Source organism: Lytechinus pictus, chromosome 2 (assembly GCF_037042905.1).
Source record: "Lytechinus pictus isolate F3 Inbred chromosome 2, Lp3.0, whole genome shotgun sequence".
Classification (NCBI taxonomy): Eukaryota; Metazoa; Echinodermata; class Echinoidea; order Temnopleuroida; family Toxopneustidae; genus Lytechinus; species Lytechinus pictus.
Genome location: NC_087246.1, coordinates 36,605,986 through 36,624,732, shown reverse-complemented (window position 1 = coordinate 36,624,732; position 18,747 = coordinate 36,605,986). Strand labels below are relative to the sequence as shown.

At 35.2% G+C, this 18,747-nt stretch overlaps 1 protein-coding gene across 3 annotated transcripts; it reads right to left on the bottom strand.

Annotated features, from left to right (window-relative positions):
* Positions 1–3,239: 3,239 nt before the first annotated feature.
* Positions 3,240–18,722, bottom strand: LOC129254305 (cytochrome c oxidase subunit 4 isoform 1, mitochondrial-like). Of its 3 annotated transcripts, XM_064115667.1 has the most exons (5): positions 18,283–18,694; positions 16,602–16,668; positions 10,221–10,450; positions 7,673–7,804; positions 3,240–4,001 (listed from the first exon to the last, which is right to left on the bottom strand). In XM_064115667.1, the coding sequence occupies exons 3-5, from the start codon at positions 10,438–10,440 to the stop codon at positions 3,865–3,867; spliced, it is 489 nt and encodes a 162-aa protein (XP_063971737.1). In that variant the 5' UTR covers positions 10,441–10,450; positions 16,602–16,668; positions 18,283–18,694; the 3' UTR covers positions 3,240–3,864. The 3 variants fall into 3 exon arrangements, with proteins under 3 accessions (XP_063971737.1, XP_054748731.1, XP_063971738.1); XM_054892756.2 differs by lacking the exon at positions 16,602–16,668 and having other exon boundaries at positions 18,283–18,722; XM_064115668.1 differs by lacking the exon at positions 16,602–16,668 and having other exon boundaries at positions 18,242–18,323.
* Between the last annotated feature and the right edge of the window lie 25 nt (positions 18,723–18,747).

The following is an 18,747-nucleotide window of genomic DNA, read 5'->3' as shown; positions in this document are numbered from 1 at the left end:
GGAAGGAATATCAGAAAGGATTGAGAGAAAAGTAGGGAAAATGAGATGGAGAGGAAAGGAAGGGGAGAAAGAGAAAAGAAAATGTTGAGAGAATGAGAAGAAAAGGAGGAGAGAATGGGAAGAAAAGGAGAAAGGAATGGGAGGGAAGAACTTTTCAGACAGACTGCACCCCGATAGCATCATAACAAAACATGCGTCCGGGTGTTGGCGGGGTGGAGTTGTTTTTTCTACCCCACTTCCACCCTAGTTGGAGCAGGCCGCAACATGGAAAAATCCTTCCCGACACAGTCCTGCTTTTACCTCACTGGGAGCGTCTTAATAGGAAGGGATGATTTTTTTTTCACCCTGCCTTTGTTAAGACGGGACATGTCTTCACAAAATATTGCTAAACTTTAAAATTCAATAACTTCATTTGTTATCAGATCTTGATGAAACTTTCAGCAATTTGCTCTTTGAATTTTACTCTATTTAATTAGACTAAAAATATCCAGCCCGGAGTACCCCTTTAAGTTACTGGGGACCAATTCAGCTAACTGGGGGCAATATCATTCCTAAGAGTGATTTCTGGTCTCGTCCCAGGCTAATACCCAATTAGTCTAATTCTCATAAGTCTTAATTCCCAGATGGTCTAATTTCCACTTCATCTCATTACTTGCCTATATCTCAGATGCAAATTTGATTCATGAACAATACATCTAATCATATGAAGAAGAATGAGACCAAGTGGATGTTGAAATATGGAAAAATTGTGATGGGCTAAATGGCAATTAGACCAACTGGTTAATAGACGAAAAAGTGGGTTAAGAGTAGACCAAACAGATAATAGACAAAGCGGGCACAGACCGAGTGAAAATATATATTTTCACCAGAATAGCTTGGAACATTTTGTCTTCATTTTCATTCTAAATAACATGAAATTAAGAAAACTTACAAGGAATGTTTTTGCTTAATGGGTTCCCCATAAAAATAAACTTGTTCCCTTTTGTTTAAGAACGATAATAAGTAAGTTGAAGTTCTGGGACCTGTTGCAAACAACTGGAATGTCTCTGGCAGTCCTGCCTGCATCATGCGATTCAATAAAACAGCAGTGCTGACTTTGAAAACTACTGAATAATTATTCACAATAAACACCATTCATATGATGATAAAATACTATGTTCATTGACCCTAAATGACATTTGACCTTTACCATGTGGCCCAAGACTGTACAAGACGATCAGTGATACTTGATTCCCCTTACATCCACATTTCATGAACTACATGTAGACCCATAAACTTATGATAGCAAGTTAACACCCCAAAATGGCCAATGTTCATTGACCTTAAATGACCTTTGTCACATGACCTGAAACTCAAGCAGGATCTTTACTGATTCTTGATTACTTTTATGGCCAAGTTTCATGAACTAAATCCATATACTTTCAAGGTTATATTTCAAAACTTAACCTTGGTTCAGATATTGGGCCGTATGCATAAAAACAAGCAATTGCTTGTGCTAGCCTTTTGCTTGAGTCGGTATGCACACAAACAAGCAATTGCTCATAAGCAAAAGCTTTTGCTTACAAGCACAGACAATTGCTTACTACTCGTAAGCAAATGCTTACCAAACAAGCAATTGCTTAAAACCGTATGCATAAAACAAACCTTTTACTTGTTTTGATAAGCAATTGCTTGCGTTTTTTCAAGCACCTCCAGACCAGCTTGAGCTCTTGCTTACTCATGGCATTCTCGTTTAAGGATTAAACTTTCATACCGTTTCAAGCTCCATATTCCAGAGGTTATGTTGTGATTTCATATCTAATCAAATTCCTGTTATTTTAGACTTTTTACGGCAATTTTTGTCCATCGATCTACACAGAAACCCCCCCTGATGCTCTGCGCTGTTTTCCCCCTATTTGCGTAATAAAAAATACTTATGCCAGGTCGGGAACGAAGCGTCGTTGTCCTACTGTGCGATGTTCGCACAACCGTAACGATCCTTTGTCCAACACATAAGCAATTGCTTAGGCAGTGCAAGCAAAAGGTTTCAGCACAAGCAAAAGCTTGTGCATACGAATTTAAGCAATTGCTTGAACTTGCCCTTTTGCTTGACCAGCTCTTGCTTTTGCTTAAAGCATTTGCTTATAAGCAATTGCTTGTCTTTATGCATACGGCCCATTGTTATTGATCCTAAATGACCTTTGACTGGCACAGGATGTTCAGTAATACTATATTACTCTTATGCCCAAGTTTCATGAACTAGGTCCATATACTTTTAAAGTTATGATGGCAATTCAATAAATACCCCCAACATGGCTAAAAATCATTGACCCTAAATGACCTATAGCCTTCTTCATGTGACCTGAAACTCTGGCAGGATGTTCAGTAATACTTGATTAACCTTAATACCTTATGTCCAAGTTTCATGAACTACCGGTAGGTCCACATTCTTTCTTAGTTATGATGACATTTAAAAAACTTGACCTAATTTAAGATTTCAATGTTGAGGACGCCACCGCCACTTCCATCACCACAGTCAGAAAAGTGGTGCCTTTAGTCTCGCTCTGCTAAGCAGGCAACATTAAAAAAATGGAATCAAATGCAACTCGATTTTTAACAATAGCAAGTGTGCATTTGAAACTTCTGTTGATATTTTGAAGTGTGATTAAATGCAACTCTATCTGCAACAAGTCCAAGAAATTCATCTCACATACATGGCCAGTAATTTTCTGTTTAGAAAAAAAAGACCACTTCCATTTCTGAAAACCTGCAATTCCATTGCAAAATTGATCTAAAATTGATTTTTTTTTTGGTTACAGAAAATGTACACGGCAAAAACATGAATTCTGTTTTGCAAAGGTAAATTCAATGAATTCTTACATAAAAAGTAGATTTCCCTTTGATTTACCGGTCAATGCAAAATTTAATTTTGATTTCTAATTAAAATTTGATTTACTGGTAACATAAAATCATCGTCCCTACACATTCTACCATATTTTGAGGAAAGGATGATGTCTGAACTTCTTTTACAAAAATAAATGGCCTTTGGAGTGTGTTGGAGGGAATAGAAAGAGGGGAGGGATGGGGATATATAAATGGAGGCAGAACGGAAAAGGAAGCATTAAGCTAGTATTTTTTCTTTCACAAGCTACATTTTTATAAAATTTGATGGTAACAATTCATTTCACCCAGAAATGTCAATTACTTTCAGAATTCACAATACCAAAGCAACACATACAAAAAGGAACAAGACACATGAATTGGCATAAAATGTTCAAAACATTTTAATTTTGCATCTGATATTTCAAGACATCAATCTAAAACATGGAGAAAATCAATCATCCGGGAAAAATCCAACTTCAAAGAAAACCATTAAACACACATCACTATGGAAATATATGATTCTTTTCTATACCATTTCACCTGTTAATGTAATAATTACAAGCCACATTCATAAGTAAATTCCTTGTATTCAAAATGAAGTAATATATCTTGCACATCAAGTTATTGTGGATAATATTTGTAGCACTGTATTGACTTTCACACCAAATAGAAATAACTATATTTCAAGAGATCTTCACAAGTTGCCAATTTCAAACCTACTACTGTGTGATTATTAGAATTGTATCTCGATTAGTGTTGGTTTTGCAAACAGGCAAGAATCTTACCAGCTTGATACATATGAAGGAAGTGAATGTATATTTTTTCTGATCTACAAATAAATTTCCATCAAGATTTAATCACGACACTGATAGTAAGACACAACAATCCCATTTGCATTTAGATTAATGTCCTGAGGATAATTTAGAGCCTATCTAGCAAGCTATGAATATTTCTCATATCAAATATACAGGTTTGAGGACATAAGTTTGGTACGGCGGCGGTTTATTTCTTCCATTCGTTCTTCTCGTAGTCCCACTTGGATGCTGTGCCAGTGATTGGACCATTCCTGATAGCAATCTCGCGTCTGAGCTGGGCTTCTTGCCACTCGGGTGCCATGGTGTGTGGCAGGGGCGGCGAGACTAAACAAAAAATGAGTAATTATAGAAAAACAGCGATTTAGGATACTTTGTTTAGACCAACCTTGGAGAGTTTCATTTTTTTTAATCATGTTGTTGCCAAAAATATCAAACATTTGCCAAATGATCTTCCAACAGGAGAAGACTCTCTCTAATGTGTTTCAGTACATGTGTCATAACAAAAGAAGTGTCTATATTTTTTCCCTTTGCTATATAAATATATATATATATATATCTGCCTCCATTTTGAATGGAGAATGTGCATTTTAAAGTTTATTCTTTCTTTATCTTATTAATATCGAGAGTACCAGTAGTATTTTTCCATTGATAGCAAGCCGATACTACACTTTCAAGAGGAAAATCTACAATTTTACTCTCATGGAATCATGTTGATGACTCCTCATCACATTCACTACATGTTGTTGTTGTTATTATATGTTATTATTACTATGTACACTCCTCACTTCAATACATCTGTCTGTAAAAGCCTATACATAAATAGTTAACCTATTATAAAGGCTGTGCACCTTTATTTTTAATTTTCACTTTTGACTTAGGGCTGAGTGATTATGTTTATTTTAAACAAGTGGAGTGCCCTCTGCCACTCGCCTGCATTATAAGATAAGCAGCAGTGAATACTATAAAATAAACACCATTCATATGATACTACGTTCGCTGACCCTAAATGACATTTGACCTTGATCATGTGACCTAAGACTTGTCAGTGATACTTGATTACCTCCATGTCCACATTTCATAAACTATATCCATAAACTTTCAAAGTTATAATGGCAATTCATCAATTACCCCCAACATGGCCAAAGTTCATTGACCTTAAATGACATTTGACCTTGGTCATGTGACTTGAAACTCAGGCAGGATGTTTAGGGTTATACCATTACCCTTATGTCCAAGTTTTATGAACTAGATCCATAAACTTTTAAAGTTATGATGACATTTCAAAAACTTAACCTTGGTTAAGATTTCGATGTTGATTCCTCCAACCATGGACCTATTACGAATGGACATTCAACGAATCCCCTCCTTTGACACAGAGACCGTCGCCGCTAATCCTTTTATAAACAGAGCGCTGGCAGCTGACACCCATCAAGCCGGTCGTAAAACATGCTCTCACTGATTGACAGCGGAAATCAATTGTACGCTGCTCCTACCCATTGCGATGTTGTTCGTTCACTTTATCAAAAGCAACGCACAGCAGCGAACGTTAGCGCTATGAAAATGATAGCAGAAACAAGAAAACAGGCGTGCATAAACGTATTTTTTACGTACATCGCTAACAACCGGAAATGAAATGCATTGACATCACCTTGCAGATCCGTATATCTACGGCAAAAAAGCAGTTGAAATTCGACGAAAAAATCTGCGGAAAAACGTTAAAATCTCAGCTTTTTCGGACAGTATCGATGTCGATAGTAGCGCTTACCTTCGGTCAGAAGTTGATTTTCATTTGGGCATAAAATTCCACAGGATTGATGAAATTTAACGGGATTTTTTTTTATGGACAGACGACAATCGCACATTATAGAGAGCCTAAAATAATGTACTGAAAAACCGGATATGAATTGCGCATTGCATTCTAGGTAATGTAAGGACTTTCCCTATTGGCAATCGGGGCTACAACATGACCGTCTTTGGTCGAAAGAGGGCCAGTGATCGATCGGTGACGATCATCGGGCGAAAGGAGCTTGTGTAAACAATCACCCCGGGCGGTCGTTGTAAAAACCGCGTAAAGAGAAAGTTAAGGGTTAGACAGCAATTTTGACAGCTGGAAACAGGTGATGGTCATAAAATGCTCTCGTTGAATGTCCATTCGTAATAGGTCCATGCTCCAACATGGTCCAAGTTCATTGACCCTAAATGACCTTTGACCTTAATCATGTGACCTGAAGCTCAGGTAGGATATTCAGTAATACTTGGTTACCCTTATGTCCAAGTTTCATGAACTAGGCCCAAATACTTCCTAAGTAATGATGACATTTCAAAAACTTAACCTTGGTTAAGATTTCAATGTTAATGACGCCGCCGCTGCCGCCAGAGTGGCGCCTATAGTCTCGCTCTGCTATGCAGGCGAGAAAAAATGAAACAATTTTTCTTTATTTCGGATTATATTATCTAAAAAACATTTCTTTCCACAATTATGTTTTTTTTTGTAATTTTGGATGGATGAAACAAAAATAAAATCTTATTTTTTCTGAAAATTACGTTTGCTGCGAAAGAGGCCTACATGGCGTTTTCGCAAAGCAATTCTATTTACAGACGTAAGATTTCATTTTATTGTATTCTATCCCATCCAACATTTCAATAAAGGCAAAAGATTTTAGATATTATAAAGTGAAAAAAAATAATCGTTTCATTTTTAAAGTAAATTGACATTGAATAAATAGATGCCAGATTCCAAGATGGCTGCTCACATGAAAAAAAAAAAGGTTGATTTTAAGTGACATTTTGGATTATTTTATCTTTATTTGGGTAACTTAATATGCTGTTGAAAATGCAAATATTCCATCATTTTGGATTGATATATTGCATAGTTTTGCTTCATTTTCCATTCAAATTAGAAACATTTATTAGTGATAAATATATTCTTAATCAATTTCGAAGCAGTATAATGTGAATTAAGGGAAATTTGGTAAGTTTTAAGGTATTTTTTGTCAATTTGTCCCGAATAGTTTAAATATTTACCAAAATTTGTAAATGTTTTTCATGTTAATGGTCCTTTAAACGTTGGTTAAATGATTTGATCCTTCAATATCAAATCATTATGAGGAACAAATAAAACTGTAAAATATATTCTGGGAAATAGATATCTAAAAGGCATAAGCAATTTTGTGTCCCGCCCACTTATGAAAATAACCAGAAATATTGTGATTTGCGAAGGGACGCAACAGATTTGTATCAAAACTTCATTGTGAAATAACTGGGATGGAATAACATTTGTCATAAGAGTCTTGCATGTAAACTTTAATGTTAGATTCAAAATGAACTTTGACCTTACCATGTGACCTCCGAACACAATAACATGCAGGTCTCCTAAGTACAACTACAACCCAAGTTTGGTTTAAAAGTGACCTACGGTTGCAGAGTTATGTCTCATAACATTGACCTCAAAATGACCTTTGACTTTACCATGTGACCTCTGATTGCGCCATGACTTGCAGGTCTCTTCAGTACATCTATAACCCAAGTTTGGCTGAAAAGTGACTTCTGGTTGCAGAGTTATGTGTCATAAGAGTCTTGCACGTAAACTTTAATGTTGACCTGAAAATGACCTTTGACCTAACCATATGACCTCCGACTGCAGCATAACATGCAGGTCCCCTAAGTACATCTACCATCCAAGTTCGGTTGAAGAGTGCCTTACGGTTGCACGAGTTATGTGTCATAATGTTTGTGACAGACGGACGGACGACATTTGGATCCGTAAGTCTCGCCTTCACCTCCGGTGTGCGAGACAATAAAACTTATAATTCAAAGTTGATGGGAAGGCCTAGCATTACTAAAGTTGATGAAGGTAATTGCCTTGGGTGCCCACCTTGACTGTTTAGCTGCACTAAATATTCCTTTTTTTCGACAAAAATTGCCTTGCGCTCTTTAAGGGCTTATTCTGAGGCTGGTTGACAAATACTTACAAAAACACAATAATGTATACTTACTGTAAGCCTTCTGGAAACCATAGATGACAGCAGAGAAAGCCAGGGCTATACTCACTCCACCAATGACGTATTTCCATTCACCGGTGGGCGCCCTCATTTCAGAGTAGGTCTTGTTGAAGCTCATCCTGTACACTGTTAACAATTTGCAAATCGAAAAAAATGGGGAAGGAACCACATATGAATAAGGTATTGAAATCCATATCATCTAAAGGCGACCGCACACCTTACGATTGGTCTGCGACCCGATTTCAGAATAAAATGTAGGAGAATTTGATGCTAACATTGAGACTTGGAATATCTTACTGTGTAATGTTCTAAATCATCGTACGAATACCTATGTTCAAATCTGTGACTATGCTATCATCCTTCTTAGAATAAAAGAGAATTTAATATCTAGTCGTAATGACGTCATAGCAGTCATACGATTGGCTACGATTTGAAACTAATTTGGCCTTTACTCCGAAATAAAGGCTTGCAATCTTTCAAAATGGTTATATTAGTATTCTTTCAATTAATTTAAACTTCAAATAAAATGATATGTTCCATTCACATTTTCAGAAAATTAGGAAAGTGCAATTTGTTCCTAAATCGGATCGCGAACAGTCGTAAGGTGTGCGGTGGCCTTAAGGGGGGGGGGGGGGGGGAGGCTCAGCTTTTTCATACAAAGCTGTTCATAAAAATAGGCATTTGTTATGCCTCGGTCACACCAAAGAGATTGACTCTAAGCTGACCAATGATATGCCGTTCAAACTAACATAATATATTAAATCAGCCAGCGACCTGATTTGTTGGTGTGACAGTACAGAGCTGCCAAGTTGTATTTTGCATCTTCAGTATTCTTATCCCCCAAAATCAGTATTTTGACAAAAAAAATCAGTATTTTTACCGTGTGAGATAAATATTTTGTATTTTTCCCCAAAAAAGTGTATTTCCTAATAAAATGCTTGGCGCACTCGCCCATCACGGCGCTCAAGCTGCATGCAAGCTAAAATGTGCACTGTTCTTGCAGATGAAAAAAAAAAAACATTGAAACTTGTGTATATCTCACCCTGGTTTTTACAAAATGATTGAATAAAAAAAAGTTACCTGAAATTACATTGATCTAATAACCATATTTGTGTACGTTTTATGAAATAGAGACATATAGAGATGATTTTTCTCAATAAATTTCGATTTTGTATTAAAAAAAAAAAAAAAAAAAAAAAAAAAAAATCGTTTTTTTTTTTTTTTTTTTAAATACAAAAAACGTATTCTTTAAAGAAAAAACGTACTGCCGTATTTTGGTTGCAAAAACGTACTAAATACGGAAAAATCGTACTACTTGGCAGCTCTGACAGTACATGTAGCTTTAATAGCTATTAGATCCTGTTGCTTCTCAAAGTGGGAATGAAATCAATATTTTACAAATAGTAAACTTTGCATTAAAGGTATTGTTTAACTTTGTGAGCAGTCGATTTAAAAAATTCTCAAACCAAGATGAAACATGTGTACAAGTGCATGTATTAGAACTAATAAACCCTGAAAACAACCATTATTGAGAATGAAAAGCTAAAACTACAAGGCAAACCCTGATTTTGTAAATAGGCGTCTTATAGACGCCTAAATAGTACACATATGTGTATGGGATGAAATTTAGATGGTGTTTTCGGTCACTTTATATTTCAATTTTTGAAGCACTAAATAATTGTTTTCAAACGCAATTTTTTCTGGGCTTCATTTTTGTAACATATCACAGACACAGGTGACAAGTGTGACCTTCTAGCTCAGATTTTTTGAAAGTCAAACCAATGTTAACCAATCACTTTAACTGAAAAGTAATAGGATTTTGAAACAGTGTCTTACACTTTTTGGCAAAAATCTTTCCATAGGTTACGCATACTTGTACTCAAGAATGAGCTGAATAGGATTTCTCTTGCTGTCTTTCAAAATGGCAATGAATTTCTATATTTAACGCTTATTCACAATGACGGTTTAGATTTTATTTAAACTACAGCTGTTGGGAATTAACCTGATTAAAGTGATAATCTGACTGAGCGCAGGCCAAAGAACATTTTCTGTTTATATGTAATTGGACTTCGTATGAGATGAAACAAGCAGGAATAAAAAACAAAATTTGCATAATCCAGATAAACAAGTTCTGCCTGTCTAATAAAAATCAAATCAATTCAACTTCCAACAAATACTCAAAGGGATTTTTCATAATCACTAAGCTGTTCATAAAGTTAAAAAGTTAACAACTTCATGAAAGAATTGAAAATAGTTAGCCAGCAATTTGCTATATCAATTTCAAATGCAAAAGCTTTATCTGAAATAGAGGTATGTTGAATTTGACAAGGTATTAAGCAGTTGTTTCAAATCCAAAAGTGTATTTTTTGTCAAATTCAAATGAAGTTGTCTATAATACATTCACTGTCAGCAAAATAACTTGAGCTCTCATTTTAGCACTTCACATTCAAACCATACATAGAGTCATGCATTACTTTCCAAACAGTTGAAGGGTGGACAAAGAGATTGCAACAATTTCACATGTATGTATTCCTAGACTTACATTCTTTCTTTTCCGCTTGTGACAGGGCTTTCCAGTTACCCCTCTCTTTGACTTTGAGTGCTTGCATGTCTGATGAGAGGTCAGCTTCCTTCATGAATCTGCAGTTGGGGGCGGGGTAGTCCAGTCTGTCGGCATATAGTTTGTCATGGAAGTTCCTCTTGGGCGTTTTGGAGACATTGGAGGCAACCCTCCTCACACTTAACCTCATTAAGGATGCCATTTTGACTTCTCTGAAAAATGAATACATGTAAATATGGCAATCATTAAATGTGCATACATACGATGACAATTTCTTTCTTGCTCAATCCAAAATCGAGGTCTACATGTATGGCAGTGTTGGAATTACTTTTTACTTTTAGGGAGCCATTTTTCATTTTACCAGAGCCATTTTCAGTTTTTGAGAGCCATTCTTTTTTTCACGACGCATGGTTTAGCATCGCAGTTTACAGTTAATTTAAATGCTATTTATTTTAACATAGCATATTTAATTAACATGGTTTATTTATATTTTCTTCATTGTCATTAATTGTTAAATGATTAGTTAATTTATTGCTGTTCATTTAATGTTTATTGTTTGCATCTCTAGGGACAGTGATTTTCCGCGATCGCGGAAAACGGACGGAATTCACGGAAAGGGCCTTTTGAAACGGAAAATGGCATTTCAAACGGAAAATCACGGAAAACGTATTTTCTCTCAAAATACACAGAATAGCAACAGAAATTACTCCAAAATCACAACAAAATGAGAATATTAAATGGCCAAAAAAAACCAGAAAACACGATCTCACTTCGCTACTATCATGACAATTCACACATCGTGACTGCACTCGACATCAGCACACTCGATTGTACCCCGCACCGTACCCGTACCCGGCCGGCCGGCCGGGTTGGGCTTCACATGCACACATGTATCGTTCAACTACATGTACACAGTTGTGTGTTGCTGCCCTCTACGTTTGAAGATGTAACAGCACGATATCGTGGTCTTAAAATCCAAGATGGCGGATTGGGAAAAGACGATGACTGATGATAACGATGTCCAAAAACCCCCAAAATTATCGATGAAATATCATTTCACCGTGAAATAATGCTAATAATATGAAAGGTGAGGATGTATGCATGCAAAATGGGTGTGTTAAAATATTTTATTCACCCGCATAGATCCGATTAGAACGGATTTTATTGTGTTGTTGGTACAGCAGCAGATACAAATTTTGACCAGTGCGAGTGTGCATGTAAATGTGTAAACGGAATTGTCACTTTTCCGTGTGTACAAAGTCTATGGGGAAACGGAATTTCCGTTTTCTGACATGCTGAAACGGAATTTGAGATTTTCTGAAACGGAAAAGGCAATTTTTTTAAACGGAAAATCACTGTCCCTACATCTCATGTATCAAATCAACTGGACGTTCTTTTACAATTTTTTCAAAGTTGAATAGGATGAAGTTTCTTTCTCCTCCATTCAATTCTTTCAATTCAATTCTTTTATTTCATTTCCATTCAAAAAACATAATACAAAGTAATATAAAGTAATACAAATCAAGTACAATTTTACAGAAGGGCATTCTTACTTCGTAAAAAAAACAAAACAGAAAAAACAGTATAATATAGAGCATAAATGGAAATGGAAATGAGGGGGATCCACTAAATTCTTTTCTTTTGTTCTGTTTTATTTTCTTTTCCCCCTTTTTTATTCTTCTCATTTTGTTCCTATACCTTCTTTTCATTTTTTTTGGGTCTGTTTTCTTTTTCTTTCTCTTCTTCGTTATTTTTCTTCGTTTCTTTTTTTTGTCTCTAATTTTTTTCTTGTCTTTATCCTCTCTTTTTCTTCTTTGTTTCTTCATTGTTTTCGAGAGATTATGCACATGGTATCATACTACAAGTTTTTTTTTAATTATTATTATTATTATTGGAAACTGTATAGATATATGTAAATAAACAAGTGAAGAAATAAATGAACACTCATAGGAATATATTCGTTGATCAAAATTATTGAGTGATCAGCAAACCATCTCTTTAAGATATTGATGCCTATTTTCTGGAACCCAGCCTCTGATAGGCCTGTGCTGGCTTAGCCTAGAGGACTCCGTGATGTAAAATGATTTTAAAAATATCATCATGGAGTCCAATGCTGGCTCCCACATATTTTTATTTTTTTTCTCTCTCTTGTTATGTTTTCCATTTTGTTTATTTTGTATACTGTGCATGTATCCTTAATTTCAATTTGAAATGTATGTTGTATGTTTTAATGAGAATTTAAAATAAATAAATGAAAATATATGCAAATCTCATTATCATCCAACAACCATTTTCATACAATTGATGCCTATTAATTTGTATTATGTTTGAACGGAGATCATAAGATAGAGTATAGAATCATGAAATGTGATTATAATTTATATGTTTGTTTATAGATTAATATGTTATCTTTCATCTTGTTGGCATTTTTTAAGCTTCAATCATTGAGTATATAAATCTCTGCGGGATAAGTAGGGGAAGGCGGGGTAAGTTGTGACACTTTTTGCATTTTGCATGATAGAATTGATATGACTAATAATAATGTAGAAATAAGTACCTTGCCTTTAAATATGATTCTTGGGAAATCTTTTTCACCTTTATACAACTTTCTACCCCCACACTGAAAGTCGTTGTGACCTTTGAAAAAAACGATGTCAAGTGGCACAACTTGCCCCATCTGTGGGGTAAGTCGTGCCACCCTCGAGGGTAAGTTGAGCCACAAAAACTATGTACAAAATGTATGCGGGAAGAACCAGCATGTCAATTTTTTATTTAAAGTCTTTTCACTTGCTAATTCTCTAAAAATACTAACATTCTCTAAAAGTAAAAGAACTGTCATTTGAATTTGCTCTTTTCTGCCTACACACCGAAGACTTTTTAAGGTTTGATTGTGTTTTTATTTACATTACCATAAGGATTACCATGGCTCAACTTGCCCCATGTTTGCTGGCTCAACTTACCCCAGTCCGAACTTAATGCGATAATTTCGCATCCACACATTTCTTATGTATCCATCATGTAAAAGACTGTGACAAGAATGAAGATCCATACCTGGACTGACAATGTTGTTCTTATGCTTTATTATATGTAAAGAAGTGTGTGTGTAAAAAACACTTATCTATTTCACACCCTTTTTTACTTTTTTGGCTGAAATTTGTATTTTTCCCTCTAAAAAAAGTACTTTTTGTTTCAAAGTTGAAAACAATGTGGTGGGGTTAAGGGTTATGTAATGGGTCATCAATACATGACACCACCATAATGTCTGACTCATTCATTATTGGCCTGGGGGCGGTGGCTCAACTTGCCCCTATGCTCAACTTACCCCGCCTTCCCCTATAGGCCTATAATTACTAAGAATTGAGTTGCTCATTATAGGACGCATAATCCTGCTTGTCTGATTGTTTTCCTGGCGTCCAAGAGGTTTTTTTTTCTAAAGACATTCCATTCTTTATATTGTTTTTGCTTAAGAATTAATGAATAATCATAGTGACACTAAATCAGCTTAGATACTTCTACTACTATACAATAGAAGAATTGACGCAGAAATCAAATTTTGTGATAGATTTTGCCATAACATCCCAATACAAGTTAGGCCTTTATCATGCACCTTTTCCTTTTTTTTCTATAACAAATACGTAGCAAGGAGGCGGTGGGATGATCTTCCCCACCCTAACGCCCCCCCCCCCCAAAAAAAAAAAGAGAGGAGAAACGGTAATAGCGAAGGGGGAAACAATGGCGAAAAAGATCGCTTTGCGGGATTTTCTTTCTCATTCTCTCTAAACATTTGCTTCCGCGCATGTTTGCGAGAAAATCATAGTTTTTCTCCTTTGTTTACCTTTCTATACTACCCCGTATTTTCATCTCGGCTATATTGCTAGTGTGTTTCTTGGCGGCGTCAAGTTTTAAAGAATAATATTTGGGAAAGGAGTTAGTATTAAGATTATAGGTCAAAGTATATGAAGTCATATTTTCTTCAAATTGATCACACAACATTCCAGATCCTTATAGGGTCAGGGTGGTAATCTCTATAATAATAATGCCGTCAATTACCCATAAAGGCTACTTCTTCCGTTTTTTCAGCTCTTTACTAGTCAGTCATAATTTATTTGGGGACCGCGGACGGCCTGTTCCTCATTTAAAAGGGGCAGTTATAAAAATTGTGCCGTACCTCATATATAAAAAAAGAAAGTACAATATTACTATAGAATTATATGGAATCTCCTGTCGCCTATTTTGCGCCATTAATTTGATATTTAGCATGTCACTTAAGTTCCTAATCATCCAAATACACTGTTAAAACAAATCTAAAAACGCTGTTTACGATGTGAATCATACAGTAATTGTTTAAACAGTTTAAAATCTTAAAAAACACAGTTTAAATTCAAATATTTAATTATCAATAATTAAATTCAAATATTAATTTATCAATAATTAAAACATGATTGTTTAAGATTTTAAACACTTGCTTAAAATGTTTAAACAACTACTGTGCAATTCTCACAGTAAACAGCGTTGTTTAAATTATTTTTGACAGTGTAGAACTAGAAGCGCTTCATATAAATGAGTTCAATCAGGGGCGGATCCATGATTTTCCAAAAGGGGGGCACATTTTTCCAATGAAAAATTTGACAAGCAAAAAAAAAAGTTTTTCAACCAAAAATTAAGGATATTTCGTCCTCGAAAAATCGAAAAAAAAAATAAAAAAGTCTTCACTGTCAAAAGGGAGGGGGCACAGTTCGGTTTTAACACAATTTTTACATTACAAATTTTCATTTTGTTCTCAAAGGGGGGGAGCACGAGCCGGTTTTGCCCCCCCCCCCCCCCTGGATCCGCCAGTGAGTTCAATGTTTTGAATTTGACAAGCAAAAAAAAGGTCTTTAACACAAAATTAGAGGTCATTATAAAATTCGTACCAATTTTGTTTAGAGGGGGGGGGGCAGGTGAGGGGTTGATTATGCTACTGCCATGCGATGAATTAAACAACAAATGGTGATTGGAGATTATCAAAGCGGCAGAAATTTTTTAAAATTACAATTATTTATTCTTAACATTATCTTGATATTTCTTTTTAAAGCAGGCAAAATTGTTTTTAAGTATTTCCTTTTGTTTTAAAATCATATTCATTCCTTCATCATTGTTATAACATGTGAAAAGATAAATAACATGAAATCATTTACATTATTGAATCAGAATTCATATTTAAGAAAATCGTAAATTGGTTATTCTAAATGTAAAATTAGAATCCATTTGTAAATATTTCTTTGATATTTCATAATCACAAAGGGAATAATAATAATACGGACTAAAAATTTCTGATCTAGAAATCTTTGAATATAATGCACAAGCACACTATTGATAAATATTTTGTTCATTTTTAGTATCATTAAATCAAAATAATTTTAGGAAGTTATAAAAAAAACACACACCAAGCAAACACAGTCAAGCTTTACCCCCCCCCCCCCTTTCCCATAAACAAAGCATAAAAAGAATGAAAAGAAGGAGAAAGAAAGAATATAACAAATGACAAAATAAAAAAAAACTTATCATAAAAAACACAAAATGTAACAAAATAAAAATATATATGAAATAAATATTTTTTTCATAAATATAGATCTATTTTTTTTTTCATTTTAATAATTATTTTTTCATGAATATAGATCTATTTTTTTTCCAAATTAAAATGAAAAAATGGTATTGAATTATATGCCTAAATCACGATTTAATTGAATCTAGACGACTTGCCGAAAGTTTTCACTCTTCTGACATGCATATTCATTAAACTGTGCTGTAAAGGCATGCAGTGACGACATCTTATAAATATTCATATATGCGCATGCGCAGAATCTTCTTTCATGTTACCTCAAACATGGCGATCTCGCGATTGGGACAAAAGTCCGAAAATTGACGCTCTTTTGAAGAATTTAATGGAATTATATACATCATATATATTTCAAAGATATCCTGGCTTAGGAACAGTTTGTTTAGGTAAGATTGATCCTAATCGTTAGATTTTTAATTGATTATGATCATCGGTTTTCTAATGCCAAACATCGCAAAGTTTTGTACTCTGGTGATAATGAGTGGTTGTATTCAGGACCTCGACACTGTCTAAAGACGTGTCAAGGTCCCCGGGGCAACCTTCATCCCACTCACACAAGCATGCGAGGTTAGTTGTACTAACCTCGCACAACGCATGCCATTTCATAATGAATTTTGACGTTTTCATTCATCACACGAATGTGAGAGAATGATACACGCCAAAATCTTCACAATATACTAAATTTATTCATCTAAATCTGTTCATTGAATTAATTTTCAAACTATGCTCCAAAATATTCATAAAAAGAGATTTTAAACGCTTACCTTCAAATCTCAGCCAAGATACTCCGTCCGATCCTTAAAGAAGAATGAAACTCTTGGAGCAAGTTAGCTTTTGTGAAAGCAGAAAAATCAAAGAATATGATCAACAAAACTTTGAGTAAAATAGGACTAGCAATAAAATAGTTATGAGCATTTGAATGTTGAGATCACTAATGCTATGGAGATCCTCCTATTGGCAATGCGACCAAGATCTGTGATGTCACACACGTACAACTCTCCCATTTGGACACTGAAAATATACCCCAAAACATCTCTTTTTGCTCATTCTAATCATATAACAAACGATTCATCAATGATATAATGTTGTGAAACCTCTTTACTTGTCATCTCATAAAGAGAACACCTCACCTTGTGATAGACTCTATAAAAGTGAGAATATAAGTCAAATAAGTACTAAAGTAATGAGGGAGTTGTACGTGTGTGATATCACAGATCTTGGTCGCATTGCCGATGGGAGGATCTATATGGCACTAGTGATCTCAATATTCAAATGCTCATAACTTTCTTATTATTCATTCAATCTTCCTCAAACTTTCAACAATATGTTTCTTTGATTTTTCTCTTTGATATGGATTCAGCTGGTTTCAAGGGTTTCATTCTCCTTTAATACTGCGGTGGAAATTACGCAAACAACAATCGAAATGCGAATTTTTCCTATCGAACAGTCTAGATTCAAGTCGCCGGCGCATAATAGGAAATTGTACCCCAAAAATCAACAGGCATCTCACGTATAATCGCTGATGGCGCTACATCATAAAATAACGCTGAACGGCGAAAAAAATGCGGAGCGCCTAGAACGCAACCAGCAGTACAGCTGATCTGACGTAAACAAGCAAGTTTATTAAATAATATCGCGCGCCCTCTCTGTGCGTATAGAGAAAACCAGCGAATTGGCCGCATGCCTGCTTCGACATCAAGTAAAATCATCAATATTAAAGTACCAGAAAGACAGAGACAGAGAGGAATTGAAATTGGCTTCATATCGTTTGGTAAGTTTCATATCCAAAGCTTACTTCATGTAAAATGTAGATAAATTTCAAATTTTTACATAAGAATAAAAAACTTATTGCAAATGCCGTGCCAGCGGTTATCCTGGGGCCGATTGCACGAAAGGGTCTTTGCAAGGACCGTCTTTGGTGTCGCCCATTTTTTATGATGCGCCATGTGAAACGCATTTTAAATAAATTATCTGCAAACATATTTTATTCGTCCGCTAAAGTAAAATAAACAAAATATTTGTTAATAAAATTAGGTGATATCTCACAAAATTGTATAAAATTTGATTTAAAAGCAAGTTTACGAATTGTATTTGTTTATCATAAATTTCAGAAACACCCCGCTTATAGCGCATCATAAAAGATGGGCGACACGAAAGACGGTCCTTCGAAAGACCCTTTCGTGCAATCGGCCCCTGTGCACCGGTAATGTACCCAGAGTCCCAGACCATAGCATAGGCATAGCGCCTAGGTCATGTAGGTGGTGCAGTGCAGGACTGCAGCATCAAATTACATTCACAATCACACCCATGGCCATGTTTAACGTTACTTAGAGTTAGACTGAATTTCCACGCAATAATCAGAATCATCAACCCAGAATGTGTTGAAAAACAAAAACATTTTTACATCACTGTATCAATTCGTTGGTTTATAGCTGATTTTCTCACCCCTAATTTCAGGCTTGATCTTTACTGCAGGATACCGGCTACCGGAACTTGATACTGCGAAAAGTATGCTCGAGGTCGATCAGTACAGTCGAGGGTCAAATTAGCCGCACATATTGTTTTAATAGTGAAAATACAATATATCTTAAATAATTTTTATAACAACCTCAATTTTTTAACATAAATAATTTAAATTTGAAAATAATTAATAAATTGTGAGTTTAAAAAGTTTTTTTTTTAATATAAGATTTAAAAAAATTCATAACCAATTAATAATCTTGAATTTTAGTGATCACTTTACGAAAAGTAGGCAACAACACCGCACGTACACGCTCGACGCTCTCGATCGATCTCCAACACCGCGACGTCGCTAACTCATCGCCCAGCCCGGCCCCGAACCACTGGCTGGATGAGCGCTGAGCAGTGCAGCATGCAGCAGCAATGAGCTAGCAGCGCAGATGTATGCAT

What these genes read in the sequence shown, in the direction of transcription:
- LOC129254305 (XM_054892756.2), bottom strand. Translation starts at nt 10,440, where the DNA reads ATGGCATCCTTAATGAGGTTAAGTGTGAGGAGGGTTGCCTCCAATGTC. An exon ending in ACAAGCGGAAAAGAAAGAAT is followed by an intron (nt 7,805 to 10,220) that starts GTAAGTCTAGGA and finishes AATTGTTAACAG; the next exon opens with TGTACAGGATGAGCTTCAAC. An exon ending in TGGTTTCCAGAAGGCTTACA is followed by an intron (nt 4,002 to 7,672) that starts GTAAGTATACAT and finishes TTTTTTGTTTAG; the next exon opens with TCTCGCCGCCCCTGCCACAC.